The sequence below is a fragment of the Indicator indicator genome, chromosome 32 (assembly GCF_027791375.1).
Source record: "Indicator indicator isolate 239-I01 chromosome 32, UM_Iind_1.1, whole genome shotgun sequence".
Taxonomy (NCBI): domain Eukaryota; kingdom Metazoa; phylum Chordata; class Aves; order Piciformes; family Indicatoridae; genus Indicator; species Indicator indicator.
Window position 1 is genome coordinate 2,414,910 of NC_072041.1, and position 14,134 is coordinate 2,429,043.

General features: G+C 53.2%; 1 protein-coding gene across 1 annotated transcript; it reads right to left on the reverse strand.

Annotated features, from left to right (window-relative positions):
- Positions 1-10,354: 10,354 nt before the first annotated feature.
- Positions 10,355-14,134, reverse strand: TMEM88B (transmembrane protein 88B). The gene is made up of 2 exons (XM_054395116.1): positions 13,865-14,134; positions 10,355-10,624 (listed from the first exon to the last, which is right to left on the reverse strand). Exons 1-2 carry the CDS (start codon positions 14,132-14,134, stop codon positions 10,355-10,357), a joined length of 540 nt encoding a protein of 179 aa, XP_054251091.1.

A 14,134-nucleotide genomic window follows, 5' to 3' on the forward strand; every position in this document is an offset into this window, starting at 1 on the left:
AGAGGCAAACCATCTGCCAGAGGAAAGAAGAGCTATCCAAAAGCAGTCTGCAGGCACCTGGCTGGCTCTCTGTGCCCCTTCCCACAAGCCCAAGTCTCCAGCACCAGAGGCAGACCCTGGATGTGCTGCAGGGCTGAGCTCACTGCAGGAGATAAGGAGGTTTGAGTTCCAGCTGGGCTCAGCTCTGACACCCATCCCTTTGCAACAGCATCACACAGAGCTGTCAGGGTTGGAAGGGACCTCAAAGATCCTCCAGTTCCAACCCCCTGCCATGGGCAGGGACACCTTACACTGCATCAGGTTGCTCAGAGCCACATCCAGCCTGGCCTTACAAACCTCCAGGGAGTGCTGTGAGAGTGAAGGGACTCTGTGTACATCTCAGCAGCAGCCACAGCTTTTGCAGACTGTTTAGGAAGCCAAAGGGCTCCAGGATGGTTGCAGAAGTGGGACTCTGAAGGTGAGGGCTGCAGCCAACATGGGACCATGGTGACCACAGCTAAAACAGAATCCAAAAGTCCAACCTGACCTCAAATCAGGCTGGGTCACAGCAGTATGAGGGCTTTCTGAAGTGCTTGGTGTGGAGGGGCTGAACTGGGCCCCCCTGTTCCTTCCCAGGGCAAGCATTTCTCCATTTTCAGCAGCACTCCCTCTAAGCTCAGGCTCTGAGCAGCTGCAGTGGCCTCCAGGACGTTTCCCTCTGGGTCCCTGCTAGGGTTGGAAGGGACCCCAAGGCTCATCCAGTTCCAACCCCCCTCACACTAGGTCAGGTTGCCCAAAGCCACATCCAGCCTGGCCTTAAAAACCTCCAGGGATGAGGCTTCCACCACCTCCATGCTGCAGAGCTCTCACAGTCCTGTGCTCCTCACATGTGCACTGCATTTTTTTTTTTACTGATAAACAAATGGATTCTCTCAAAATCACATCCAGAAGAGTCAATTGTGCTGCCTGCCCATCTCTGCCTCCAGGTACATCCACATGCACAGATCCACAGGCAGCAGGAGTGGGATGTGCAGCCTCAAGGGCCCTGCTTAATGCTCCCTGTTTCTAGATAGGGACAGTGCCCTTCAAAGTGGGCAGCAAACAGTTCTGAGACACTGCTGGTGCCTGTGGGAATGGGCTGGGAAGAGTCCAGTCTGGAAGCCTGGCTCAGCAGCTCTCTCCAAAGTGTGCTGGTGCTGAAACAGCCTGGACTGATGAGCAGAAGCTGGTGAAGGAACCAGGAGGACTTTTCAGGAGCAAAGAAGATATTCCTGGCCTTCAGGAACAAGAGCTTTGTGTCTGGGAGGAAGGCTGCTCTCCTGCTTTCTATTTTTACTTCTGCCCATCTGTTTAGGTGCTAGGGCTTGGTTTCCTTAGCTCTGTACCAGGTACTTGAGAAACAATGAAAGCAGGCACAAAAGTGAGACTTGGAGGCATCTGAAAGCAGAGAAGCAAAGCAGACACCAGCACTGTTTTCCTGACTGGTTGGTTTGGAGGTTTTTTGGCTTCGCTTCTTATCTCTCCCTGAGGTTCACACAAACCATTTGAAAGCCAGGTCCAGCCCTGCACATCCTGTCAGCTTGATACCTGCTGGAGGATTGCCCATTGAGTCTCAGGGGGCAGAAGCATGCCAGCATCCTCTGCTTTGACCCAGCAGCCCTTCCCACTGTGGTTTGCTTGACCTTTGTGATGCTGAGCCCACCATTTGTTCTGACAGTGGAACAAATTGCTCTGTGCAGAGATGTCCTGTCTTACAAAGCAGCCCCAGAGACAGGATGTCAAAACAATCCCCAGCATCTGAAAGAGCTGGGAATGGCTTTTCAGCTCCCCAATAAATATGCAGTGACTTGTGCCAGCAGAGCTGCAGGTTTCCAGCAGGTTTCCAGCCTGACATGCAGGTGCTGAAACACCACAGGAAAAGAAGAAGTACAAATCTGTTTCCCCTTCCTCCTCCCCAAAGGTCTGTCACAAAAAGTTGCCTTCACTGGCATTAAAGGTGAGCCCCAGTTGCTCTGTACCAGTGGGAAATCACAGAATCATTTGGGTTGGAAGGGACCTTAAAGATCATCCAGCTCCAACCCCCTGCCATGGGCAAGGACACCTCCTACCAGCCCCAGGTTGCTCAAAGCCTCATCCAGCCTGGCCTGAAACACCACCAGGGATGAGGCATCCATAATGTCTCTGGGCCACCTCTCCCAGTGCCTCACCTCCCTCACAGAGAAGAATTTGATCCTCAGCAGCCTTTAGTTGCCTTCTGCTGAGTCTCACACCCTGGAGCTGCCAGGCATTTGCTGAGTGGCTCAGGAGCAGCCAGGCTGCTGCTGCCCAGCAGATCCCCAGTGCAGATTGCTGTCATAGTGACACCCACCAGAGCCAACTGCATCTCCTTGTTCTCTTCTGCAGACAAAGAACCCAGAGCCAGCTCCCTTCACACTCCTGGCCACCTGCCCTTTCAGTTCCCAAGCTGAGACAGTCACTTTTGCTTCACATTTTTTCCCCCCACTGTGTTATCTAAAACCATCTTCCTTGGGCAAGTCCTCTCCCCAGCCACACTAGAGAGAGACAGGATAACTGCAGGGGCTGGGAAGCTCTCATCATCCCCTTGCACTGATAATGACATCAGCTGCCAGCCTGGCCCAGGTGGGCAGAACCAAGCTAGACAAGGTCCTTGGGATTGCAACACATCCCAAAGGCTTTCCCAGCCTTCAGCAGCCTTCTGCTTGGGGCCACCCAGATAAAAAAGTGTTGACAAGAGTCCTTTCAGCATGGGGGTTTATTAAGCCTGCTGCTGAGGAGCAGGAGCAGAGCAGTGCTTTCAGGGGAGCAGGAGGAATTCACCTTCCTCTTCAGGGACAACAGGAAGAAGTTCTTTGGACATTAGGCAGAAGTTCTTTACTGTGAGGGTGGTGGAACACTGGAACAGGTTGCCCAGGGAGGTGGTGGAGGTCCTGTCCCTGGAGACAGTCAAGGTGGGGCTCAGCAAGGCTCTGAGCAACCTGATCTAGTTGAGGATGTCCCTGCTGACTGCAGGGAGGGTGGACAAGATGGCTTTTGAAGGTCCCACCCAGTGTATTCTGTGATTCCATCCCATGCCAGCAGCAGGTTCCTGCTGCAGACAGAGCCAGCCCCTTTGTGGGATGCTGGCTGACTTCACAGCTGCACACAGCTCCAGGAGTGCTCACCAGCTGGCACAGCTCAGCAGGCATCTCACTGTTAGGATGCTCTCCATGGGGCAGTGTCCCTTGCAGCAGCTCTCAGCCATCTAACTGCATGCAGGAATGTCCTGAGTACACATCCTTCTGCTCCTCTTCGTGGCTGGCTCAGGAAAGAGGAGTCCTTAGGCTGTGTTCAGGGAAGAAACCCAAGGACAAGTCCCCTTGGCAGCATTCCTGGTGGCACTTCATGTGGTGGAGCCAGTGTCCATGCTGAGAGTCCTCCTGCCCAGCCCACAGTCACTCACACCTCTCTGCTGTGTGGTCAGGGAGGAGCTGCCTTAGGAAAGTGGCTGGGATTGAATTGCTTCTGGCACTCAAGTGCACCCACCCTGACACAGAGCAGGCTGTGCTGCCTGTCCACGTCCCCTGCCAGCCTTTCCATCAGCTCATGTCCTGGCAGAGAGCACAAATGCGAAGCAGAACCATGACAGCAGCAGCAGCAGCCCTTGCAGTGCTGAGCATCCCATGAGGACAGCTCAGGGCTCTTCCCATGCAAAGTGGTTCTGTGTTGCCCTGATAAATGTCCCTGCTGTCCCCACTAAGGACAAGCCCCTCTCAGAGCCTGGAGCATCCTTGCTTGGGTGGCCACCACACAACCCAGGACCATTGCCAGCCTGTCTCTGCATACTGCCTCTCCCTTTGCATTCTTCAGCCCTCAGCAGCTCAGTAGGACCAGGTCTGGCCAAAACTCCAGTGGCAGATGCTGTTCCCCAGAAGTGGCTTTGCCTGGTCAGAAGGAATTCAACCCAGAATCAATGTCCAGGTGCATGGCTGGGAGGAGAGACCCTCAAGCTGGTAAGGCTGAAGAAAGGCTTGAACTGACCCCCGGATCCAGCCCGTGTGCTCAGTGCCCCTTCCACCCCACCCGCAGCTTTGTGGACACAAAGCACTGCCCAGCATCCCTGCTGCTGGCTGTGCTCACAGGTGGCACACAACAGAGCCTGCAGCACCCAACCCAAAAGGTCTCCCTCTGGCCGGGGTGCTCCAGCGTGTGGCAGGCTCAGCCCCACAGCACCATCTTGAGGGCTGGGCAGAGCAGAGAGCTGCTGCTCCTCCAGGCACAGAGCCACCTACCCCCTGGGCCTGCAAACAAGGAGAACTTCCATCCTGAAGGTGATGAACAGCCACAGGGGAACCAAATAACCAGAGGCCAAACCAGCTGCATGCTTCCAGTCACTTTCACCCTCACCTTCATCCCCACCTTCATCCCTTTCACAGCAGCTCTCAGAGTTTGTGCCCCATCCAAGTCCTAGGAGGCACTGCCAGGAGAGGGCTGCAGCCTGGGACCCATTCATTCTGCAGGCACTCATGTCCTGGGAAGCTCAGCTGAGTGAAGGAGCCCTTGGGCAGGCACTCCCTGGATTATTCTTTCTGTAATCCTTTCCATTCATTCCAACCAAATTTTCTGCCAGAGCTGGAAACAATCACCAGGGACTGGTGAGCTTGGGGAAAGAGAAGGGAGCTGAAGGAGGACAATGGAAATTTCCCCAAAGGCATTCAAGTTGCAACTAAGCAGTTCAGCAACACAAATACAGAGAGGAAAAGGAATTGTCCAGCATATATGTCACTGGAATTATATTACCCTGCAGCTGCCTGCCAAGTGAGCCTGGACTTAGCCCCAGAAATCTAAGCACACGGAGCATTAAACTGCCTGTGATGAGATGAAGAGCAGCAGCCAAGCTCCTAGGAGGGCTGTGCAAGAGTCCCAGAATCCCAGCACGGTGGAGTTTGGAAGGGACCTCTGGAGATCCTCCAGTCCAAGCCCTCTGCTCAAGCAGGGCACCCACAGCAGCTTGCCCAGGATCACAATGGCCAGGAGGGGTTGGAAGCTGTCCAGAGAAGGAGACTCCACAACCTCTCTGGACAGCCTGCTCCAGGGCTCCAGCACCCTCACAGCAAAGTTTTTGCTTAAATTCAGGTGAGACTTCCCAGGTTCCAGTCAGTGCCCGTTGCCCCTTGTCCTGTCCCTGGGCACCACTGACAATAGCCCAGCCCCAGCCTCTTTCCCCCAGCCTCTACCTCTTGCTGAGCATTCTCAGCTCCCCTCTGGGGCTGCTCTTCTCCAGGCTCACCAGCCCCTGGGCTCTCAGCCTTTGCTCCTCACTGAGATGCCTCCTCAGCAGCTTTGCAGCCTCCACTGGGCTCTCTCCAGTAGTTCCCTGTTTCTCTTGAACTGGGGAGCCCAGAACTGGACCCAGTACTCCAAGTGCAGCCCCACAGGGCAGAGCAGATCCTGGTAATGCTTAGGAGGCAGCAGAACCTCTCCAGGTGTGTGCTTGCAGTCTGCACTGAATTTGGATCCATTGAACACATCTTGCTGTGCCCTAGGTGCTGGAGGAGCAATCCCAAGGAGAAACCCAGAGAGCCTTTGTCCTTTCCCTTTGCTGTCTGGCTCTAATTGGGACCATCCCCACAACCAGCCCCACTGCCTGCACTGCTGCCAGTGCTGACACAGCATCCCTGGGGAGCAGGTGGGATGCTCAGCTTCCAGTCCAGCTCAGTCTTTAGCACAGATGGGGCACAGCCAAGCAGCCACAGCCTTACCCTTGGATCTAAGACTGCATTCCACTTCCTCTCATGGTATGTGCAGCAGGTTCCAGCTCCCTTTCCACTAGCCCCCCTCAAAGGAGGGATTTAGCATCCTTCCAATCAACACTGTCTTGTCCTTGGCTCTAAAAGATCTTGCTGGTTTCTGCTCAGCTTGACAGATGGTTTTTGTTTGCAGTGCCCCCAGCTGAGTTCTCCAATAGCTGAAGGTATCAGAGCACCAATACCCAGCTGAAAGCTCTGGGAAATGGCTTCAATATTTCAGCCAGAATTTTAGCTGGGCTCAGAGGCTTCAGCTGGCAGGGAGGCAGGGAACTGGTTATTCAGATGCTGGTTTCCAGTGGCTTAGAATTTCCCTGTGTTTGGCATAGGTTCTGCATCCCCTTGGGCTGGAGCAAGCTCCCATTTACCCTGCTGTTAGCCCAGAGTGTCCCCACTGCTTTCAGCAGTGCTGGGCCAGATCCATGCTGTGTGTGAGGGAAGAATTTGTTCTTCATTTCAGGATTGCCTGAGCTTATTCATCACCAGCTCTGCACACAGGACAAATCAGAGTAACTCCTTCCTGGGAATTACTGAGTATGTGGGGAGAAGCTCTTCCTGCCACGTGTGGAAACCTGTTAGTGTTCCATTCCCTCATGCTAAATCCCTCTCTAATCTCTCAAGAAGGTTTCCATAAACATTTCTCCAGAGGGATGCTGAGGCCCATGACAAAATCTGCCCATGGAAGCTCAGGGCTGAAGTCATCAGCTCGGTGCTGTGGAGCTGGACAGGCTGTAACAGCACTTCCCTGTGAGGAGGAAACTCTTACCACATGGAGCTCATCCCCTCCCTCCTTCTCAGCTATATTGCACTTCTCTTTTGCCCTCCTTCAGCCTGGCTCACTCTGATATCCTTCACATTAAGAGCAAATCCTGCTCTGGCTGGAGGTAAATCCCCTGCTTGGCACTCACTGCCAGCTCTTGCAGTTCTTTTTGGGGTGATTTTCTGTCCCAGGAATTCAGGCTGCAGGAATAAAATGTTCCTCCAAAGGCTGGTTCATAGTGTGAAGCACAGAGTAATGCTTTTAGCATCCCATCCTGGATCTCTGTCATAACCCCGAAGAGCTCTTCACGTCCTACCAGGCTGATGGGGTCATGCAGGTGATGGAGGAGAACTCTCAAGCTGATGCTTAGAACTAAGAGGAGCTTGCCTGGGGAACAGGGAATGACTTCAGCACTGCAAGGCAGAGCTGTGTGGCCTTCAGCAATGGCTGAGTCCAAACCCTTGTGGTCACTTGTCAAAGCAGATGCATGACCACAGAGAAAACAAACAAAAAAAGGGAAATACAACATGAAAAACACAGGAGGAGGACTGGGAGGGACCTCGAGAGTCTGCCTCTCAGCCCCAGGAAAGACAGAATGCCACCCACAGGTAAGAATAATTAGTGCTTTAAAATGCTCCTGGTCTTTCTAGGCAACTCCACCACTGCTCTGAGGCTGTCCCAGGACAGGAGAGGTTGCTGTGCCTGCAGCATGAGAGTCCTCCAGCCTGGTGGCCACTAATGCACAGCCAGCTGCTGTAGGTGCATCTACTTTTAACAGTGCTGCTGTTGCTCAGCAGTGGCTGTAAATCCCACTTTTGCCTACAATTCCAGGATCCATGCTCATTTACCAGTCCCTCATGCTATTTCCCAGGGGCTTGCCCAGCAGTTGGATGCCTGATGTTTGCCTTCAAGCCTGACTCCAGGTCAGGAATGATGTCAGACAATGCCAGGCTGAAGTGTGCAGGCTGAGGAGGAAATCTGCATTGCTATAGCAACCAAGCCCTGCACTGCTGAGCCTGGGCTGCAGGACTCCTCCTGAAACCTTCTCTTGGTGTGTGTAAGCTGGGCCTTAGGTGCTGGAGCTGACTGTGCAGCAAAGGCATTTAGGAGAGTGTGAAGAGGAAAGGGATAACAAATGCAACACAAGGCTACTTTTCTGTCTTGGAGAAGCCATCTGGAAGGATGAAAGGGAGGCACACAAGAAGCACCAACAGTCCTAAACACAATCACAGAATGGTAGAGGTTGGAAGGGACCTCTGGAGACTTTCCAGCCCAACCCTCTGCTAAAGCAGGTTGAGCAGGATCACAATGTCCAGGCAGGTGTTGAAAGTCTCCAGAGAAGGAGACTCCACAACCTGTTTGGGCAGCCTGTTCCAATGCCCTGGAACCTAAACAGCCCCAGGGCTCTCAGCCTTTCCTCTTCACACAGATGCTCCAGGCACCTCTGCAGCTTTGTAGCCTCCACTGGACTCTCTCCAGCAGTTCCCTGTCCCTCTTGAACTGGGATCGTGTACAGTGAGGGTGGGGAGACACTGGAACAGGTTGCCCATGGAAGCTGTGGATGCCTTGTCCTGGAGGTATTCAAGATGAGGTTGGATGAGGCCTTGAGCAACCTGGGCTGATGGGAGGTGTCCCTGCCCATGGCAGGGGGGTTGGAACTGGATGATCTTTAAGGTCCCTTCCAACCCAAACCATTCTCTGACTCTATGCAAATACATTTCTGTCCTCCCTCAACACCTTGCCAAGCAGAGCCAGGCTCTGAGCTCTGCCCTGAGGTGGGAGCTGACAGAACAAAGCCTGGCTGTGACTTCAGAAGAGGCAGGCAGCACTGGCTAGCAGCCTTCAGCTCCAACATCTGCAGCCACAGTCCCTGCCTGGCACAGCAGCTCTGGAGAAGGCAGGCTGGCACAGCTGCCCTCAGGGCTTGATCCCAGGCTGAGGATATGAAGAACATCTCTGCAATCTCGACAGGAAATTTGGGATCAAACCAGTTTCACCTCAGAGCTACAGCAGCACCGTTTGCAAGGCATCCTCCTGCCCTCTGCCCAAGCCAGGGCAGCCCTGAGGTACAGCCTGAGCTACCCAGCAAGGCAGGGTCAGCTGTGCTGCACAGCAGCCTGGCTGCAGGTACATTCATTTCCCCTTTGTTATTAAAACTCTCTGTAAGGCAAAACATCAAATCAAATCGATTTTGGGGGGTTGTTTATTAGAAAGGCCGTGGCCAATAACTCTGGGTTGCCTCTGCAGAAGCAACCCATAAGATAAGAGAGAGAAGGCCACACCAGAAGGGACTGGCACTGAAGAATCACAGAATTGTTAGGGTTGGAAGGGAGCTCAAGGCTCAGCCAGTTCCAACCCCCCTGCCATGGACAGGGACACCTCACACTACAGCAGGTTGCTCACAGCCACATCCAGCCTGGCTGCAAAACCCTCCAGGGATGAGGCTTCCACCACCTCCCTGGGCAACCTCTGCCAGTGTCTCATCACCCTCATGGGGAAGAATTTTAAAGCACAGAGAGTTCCTCACCTTTGAACTCAGTGCCAGGGTACAGTGGGCACCAGATGGCTGCTCCAGCTGAGACAGAACAAACTCCCTGGGTGGGATTTGCATGATCTTTATTGATACACAGCACTGGGAATGCTGACACCAGGGGGACAGGGGGACAACAGGCAGTGGGAGCACACAGCTTACAGCAAGCAGCAGCACACAGACCCCACTAGCAGAACACTGAGACCCACAGGGACCTGAGAGGAGGGGAACATGTATCCAGCTGCCAAGCCAGACCTTCTCACACACACTCTGCTCTTCACTCAGTGGCAATTTAGTGACAGAGGGGCTGTGGTCTTACTGCAGAGACCACTGAGGTCAAGAGGGAGACCCAGCTGACTGAGCTAAGCAGCAGTTCAGACCCTGTGGGAGTCCTGCAGCACCACAGGAGGAGGCACAGGCTGGGTTCTCCTGCCCAGCAGGTCTCTCATAGACAGCTCCTGTCCCAGGAACATGCTGCAGCCACCCCACACATCACCTTGGGCATGGCAGGTGCCACACTCAGCAGAGCACAGTGTGTTCCTCCTGCCTACCTGCATTTTCCTGAGGGCCACTCAGTGCCTGTGGCCCCTCTCAGTCCTTGTTTCACACAACACAGTGCCAGTGCTGGACTGGCTCCAGACATCCAGCCTTGATGGGACACCAAAAGATTCACAGCACTCAGCAACAGCAAAAGGAGCTCAAGCACTGCTGTAGAGGAGGGGAAAGAGGGATTGGTGTGCAGGAAAGTGTGGATCTCAGACACCACAGAGCAGTGACTTACAGGAACCTTTGAGGGAGCTTAGAAGCGCTGGCACCCTGACACTTGGGCAAACCACAGGTCCCTCCACCTGGCTGGATGTTTCCCCAGAGGCTGCCTTTCACCAAGGGACCTCTCCAAGGCATGGAGCAAGGTCAGCAGCTGCTCCCACCACACTGTGGTCCTCTTCTGGTGCTCCATGCCCCAGGTGAGGCTGAACATGCTGTCAAGGCTGGAAGTGGTGCTGTGCTCTGCAGGCAACAAGCCCTGGGAGGAGTCCATGTTCCTTCCAGGGCTGAACACTCTCTGTACCACCAAGGATTTGTGTTTTCCCTCTTTCCCTCATGGTGGGCAGAATCCTACCTGCAGGAGATGGCTCATTAGTGCCTCTCCCTTCCTCTCACGTCTAGGTCCTACACAGCCTGCAGAGACCTCAGGATGGTGATGCTGGGAGGTGGTGGTGGGGAAGGACAGGTCAGGGAGAAGGTAGTGCTGGCTAGGGCAGGGTCTGTGGTGCTGCCAACTCATACCCAGGCCTTGACCTGAGTGTTCCAGCCCCTGGCACAGCAGCAGAGGCCTCCCTCCTCGTACCAGTGCCACCTCACCCCCTTGTACACAGCCCTGCTGTAGGGCTGCAGGCACATGAAGAGTCGGAAGCGCCTGGCCAGGCTGCAGTAGATGGCCATGGCTGCCACTATCAGAGGGGACATGATGACAAAGCCAAGGATAATGAGGGCAGAGGAGCTGCTGTCATCCAAGAAGCTTCTGCAGTAGTGGGCAGCTGAGTGCAGCACCTGTGGGAAGAGCGAGAAGGAGATTGTCAGCGAGCCGGTGGTGGACAGGAGTGGTGAGCAAAGCTCCCTCTGTGTGCTCTCACACGAGGACACATCTCTGCCCTCTCTCTCAGCAGTCACAGGCTGTGCTGTGTGCCTGAGCAGACATTTTAACCAAGCTTTGGATTATTCCAGCATCACTGTGAGGTGAGAGCAGTGCTCGCTGGTCCTGAAGCAGGAGCCACTCATCTGTAAGTCATCAGAACAGCACTGAGGAGGCAGAAAGCAAACCCAAAAGCTCTTCTGCTGCTACATCGATGTTGGTGGCACAACAGACTGGGGAACACAGTAAATAAAATACAGCAAGATGTTAGACTCTGCAGACAGAGGTTGGTCACTCCATAGCTACCACTGGCTGGAGCCTCTCCAGACTCCAGCCCTGGAACATCCTCCCTTGTGCTCTGTGTGCACACCAAGCTCATTGCTTCCTCCTCACAACAATCTGCACTGCAAAGTCTGCCAGGAGACCCCATTCACCCCAAAGCATCCAGCACACTAACTGCTCCTTGCTGAGTGGTATTTAAATCCCTCCTTTCATCCTGGCAGCAGGAGACCAGAGCTGAGCCACTCTGAGTTGCTCTGCATTAAGAAATGCTACAGGCAACCCCCGTGTCCCCCACCTTCTTTTGCTTTGTCCATATCCTTTCAGCAGTCCAAGAATCACAACCCTTCACACTCAAAAGATAAATGCATCTGATGGATCCGCAGTGCAGAAATCAGCCTCTGGCTACCAGGGAGGCACTGAAAAACCCAAAGAGAAAGGATTGCTCTTCTCAAGCCACGCTGCCATGGTCCCTCTCCATGGCTATTAAAAAAAAGTCTGTGGCAAAAGGCTCCCTCCAGCCAACAGCAACACAATTTTCACTCCTGATGGACTTGGCTGTATTCAAAAATCTTTTACATCTCCTCAAAGCCCTCCAGAGCCTCCCACTTAACCCTGCTGGGGATCACACACGTTTGCATCCCACACTAAACCATTTCTAGAAGGTGTCAGAGCCACGATGGGAACTGCCTGGCCCCAAAGGAGCTGATTTCTCTAGGAATTGTGCTCCACTCCAGCTAGCAGCAGCACTTGGGTCTGCTCTGCTCTACAACACAAGTGCCATGACAGATGATTCCCTGGTTGTTAGTTTGCAGGATCAGGAAGAGCTGTTCAATGACAGCAGCTATGAGCTGTCGTCATTTCAGGGCAATAAAAATCAAAGGCAGACTTCTCAGGCCAGCAAATACAGCAGGACTGAGACAACAACCACAGCACAGTCCCTTTGTCAGGGAGATTTGAGACTGGGAGCTGTGGGCTGGCAGCTCTTGTTGCTGGGATGCCAGCACAGTGCAATGGCTCCAGCAGAAAGTTCCAGCACCTGTAGGCAAAAATTGGAAGTCTTGGAGCCTTAGCATGCTGCTGTGACCCAGGGTTTAGAGACCTCAAGGGAGCAAACTCAGACTCCCCCTGCAGAATGAGAACCTCTACCACACACCTTGGAATAAAAACCACTTGGAAGAAGTTGTCCCAGAGCTGAGTGACAGTTTGCACACCTAGGAAACAGGGTTTGACACTTCAGCTAGGCAGGGAGGGGGTTTCCTCCTGCACTGAGGAATGAGACCTCCACTGAAGAGTGAAACCTCCACAGCTACCTCCAGGCACAGCTCCACAGAAGTCCACAGAGCCTTACTGGGTTGAACTGGGCAAATGGTTGACCACTGCTGCGTGGTTAAGTCCTTTCCTACCACGCAACCTGCTCACTCAGAGGTGCCTGGGACTTGGGAGATTAGATGGGATGCACACATTTCATTAAAGGGAAGAAAAGCTTTGTTCTTGTAACATTTCTCAGGTAAATGCATCAGTTTGAGAATATTTTCTCCACCTCCCCTCGAGCTCAGACTCTGTGGAATGGGGAGGCCAACAAGCATCTCTATTTTGAGTCCATTCTCCCTGTTGGGAGCAGGTCCTACAGTGTGAGGGGGGTTTTCCCACCATAGTAGGAAGCAAAAGAGCTCTTCTAGCTTAAGACAATCAACAAGAAGTCATCATGAGCTGGTCTAAGAGTTAGTGTCTGTGAGGAAAACAAGAGAACTGCTTTATCCACACCCAGCTCAGTCAACTGCCTCCTAAAATATTTATAGATGCATCCCCAGAAGAAACTGATAGGAAATGAAATGATGAAATGCAGAGGACAGCAACCAACTGGAGCAGACACACACAGCCAGAGCCCTTACTGCCAGGCAGGCTCATTTCTGGTGTGAGGAACTGTGCAGCACATTTGGGAGCACTAAACTGGCATAAAGAGGGGATTAGATATTCTGTTGGACTTAGTAACTAGTCATTTGGCAGACCAAATGTGACAAACACTGCAGAGGGCTTACCTAAATGGAGAGGAACAAGCCCCACCAGAGCCCTTGCAGGACTTGTGGGAATTAGGGATGAGCTCTCAGTGACAGAGGTCACCAGGAAAAAAAAAAAAAAGAAAAAAAAAAGAGAGAGAGAAATATTGTGACATGAAAATGCAAACAGCAGCTCCATCAAGCCAAGGAGGGAGTTCACCTGACCTGCCACAGCTGCTGGTTGTTTTCACAGGAATACAACTTTATTGCACAATCAAGCTCCCAGTTCCTGTGATCCTGGAAGGAGAGAGGGGTAAAAATGTGTCTGGCTCCTTCCTGCCAGGATCCAGGTCTGCCCACAGGATTGGCATCTCCTGCAAGCTTGTGAATTGCTGTGGAGTTCTCTCTGATCAGGACCGTGGGGTCTCATACTGCCCCAGTCCCCAAGGCAGCTGGTGTCAGTGATCTCCTTGTCTCTCCAAGGAGAGCCTTTCTGACACTGAATGGATGGGTGTCAACCAGCTGCTTTGAGACACCAGAACCCATAAAGCCTGTGATTCCCAGAAAGCCATAAAGCTGCACACAGCAGCTTTGCTTGCAGCCAAGTCCCAGGCACCAGGAAGGAGACACCACTCCCTTGGACACCTGAGAGCCTGCAGGTCACCATCAACCATCATAAACCTGTTCCTGTCAGCCCAGGTCTGAAAAATGCTCCCCACTATGAGAAAAACTGACACATGAGCACACTCCTTGTGGAAACAAAGCCAAAGCTCAGGTTGTCCAACCTTGGCTTCACAACCACTTCTCCCCATGGACTAAAGTAAAGCCTTATGGATGGCCCTGGCTTAGGGGTGGCTCTCAGGAGCAAAGCTTACTTACCTTGGAGTGGCACTGGAAGCCAAAGTAAACCACCACGATGGTAGGAAGCAGGACAATGGTGAAGATAACAAACATCAGGAGCAAATTCATGAAAAAGACCAAGATGTTCATGGTGACTATTAGCAGGGTCCATGCCAAGCAGCACCAGGTGCTCCGTGGCTCCCTTGGAAGGAGTTGGTCATCCATGTCGTAGGGTGGGAGGCTGGGAATCATCCGAGACTTCTCTGAGAGGCTTTCTGCTCCCATGTCCTCACTCTCCTGCCCAGACAT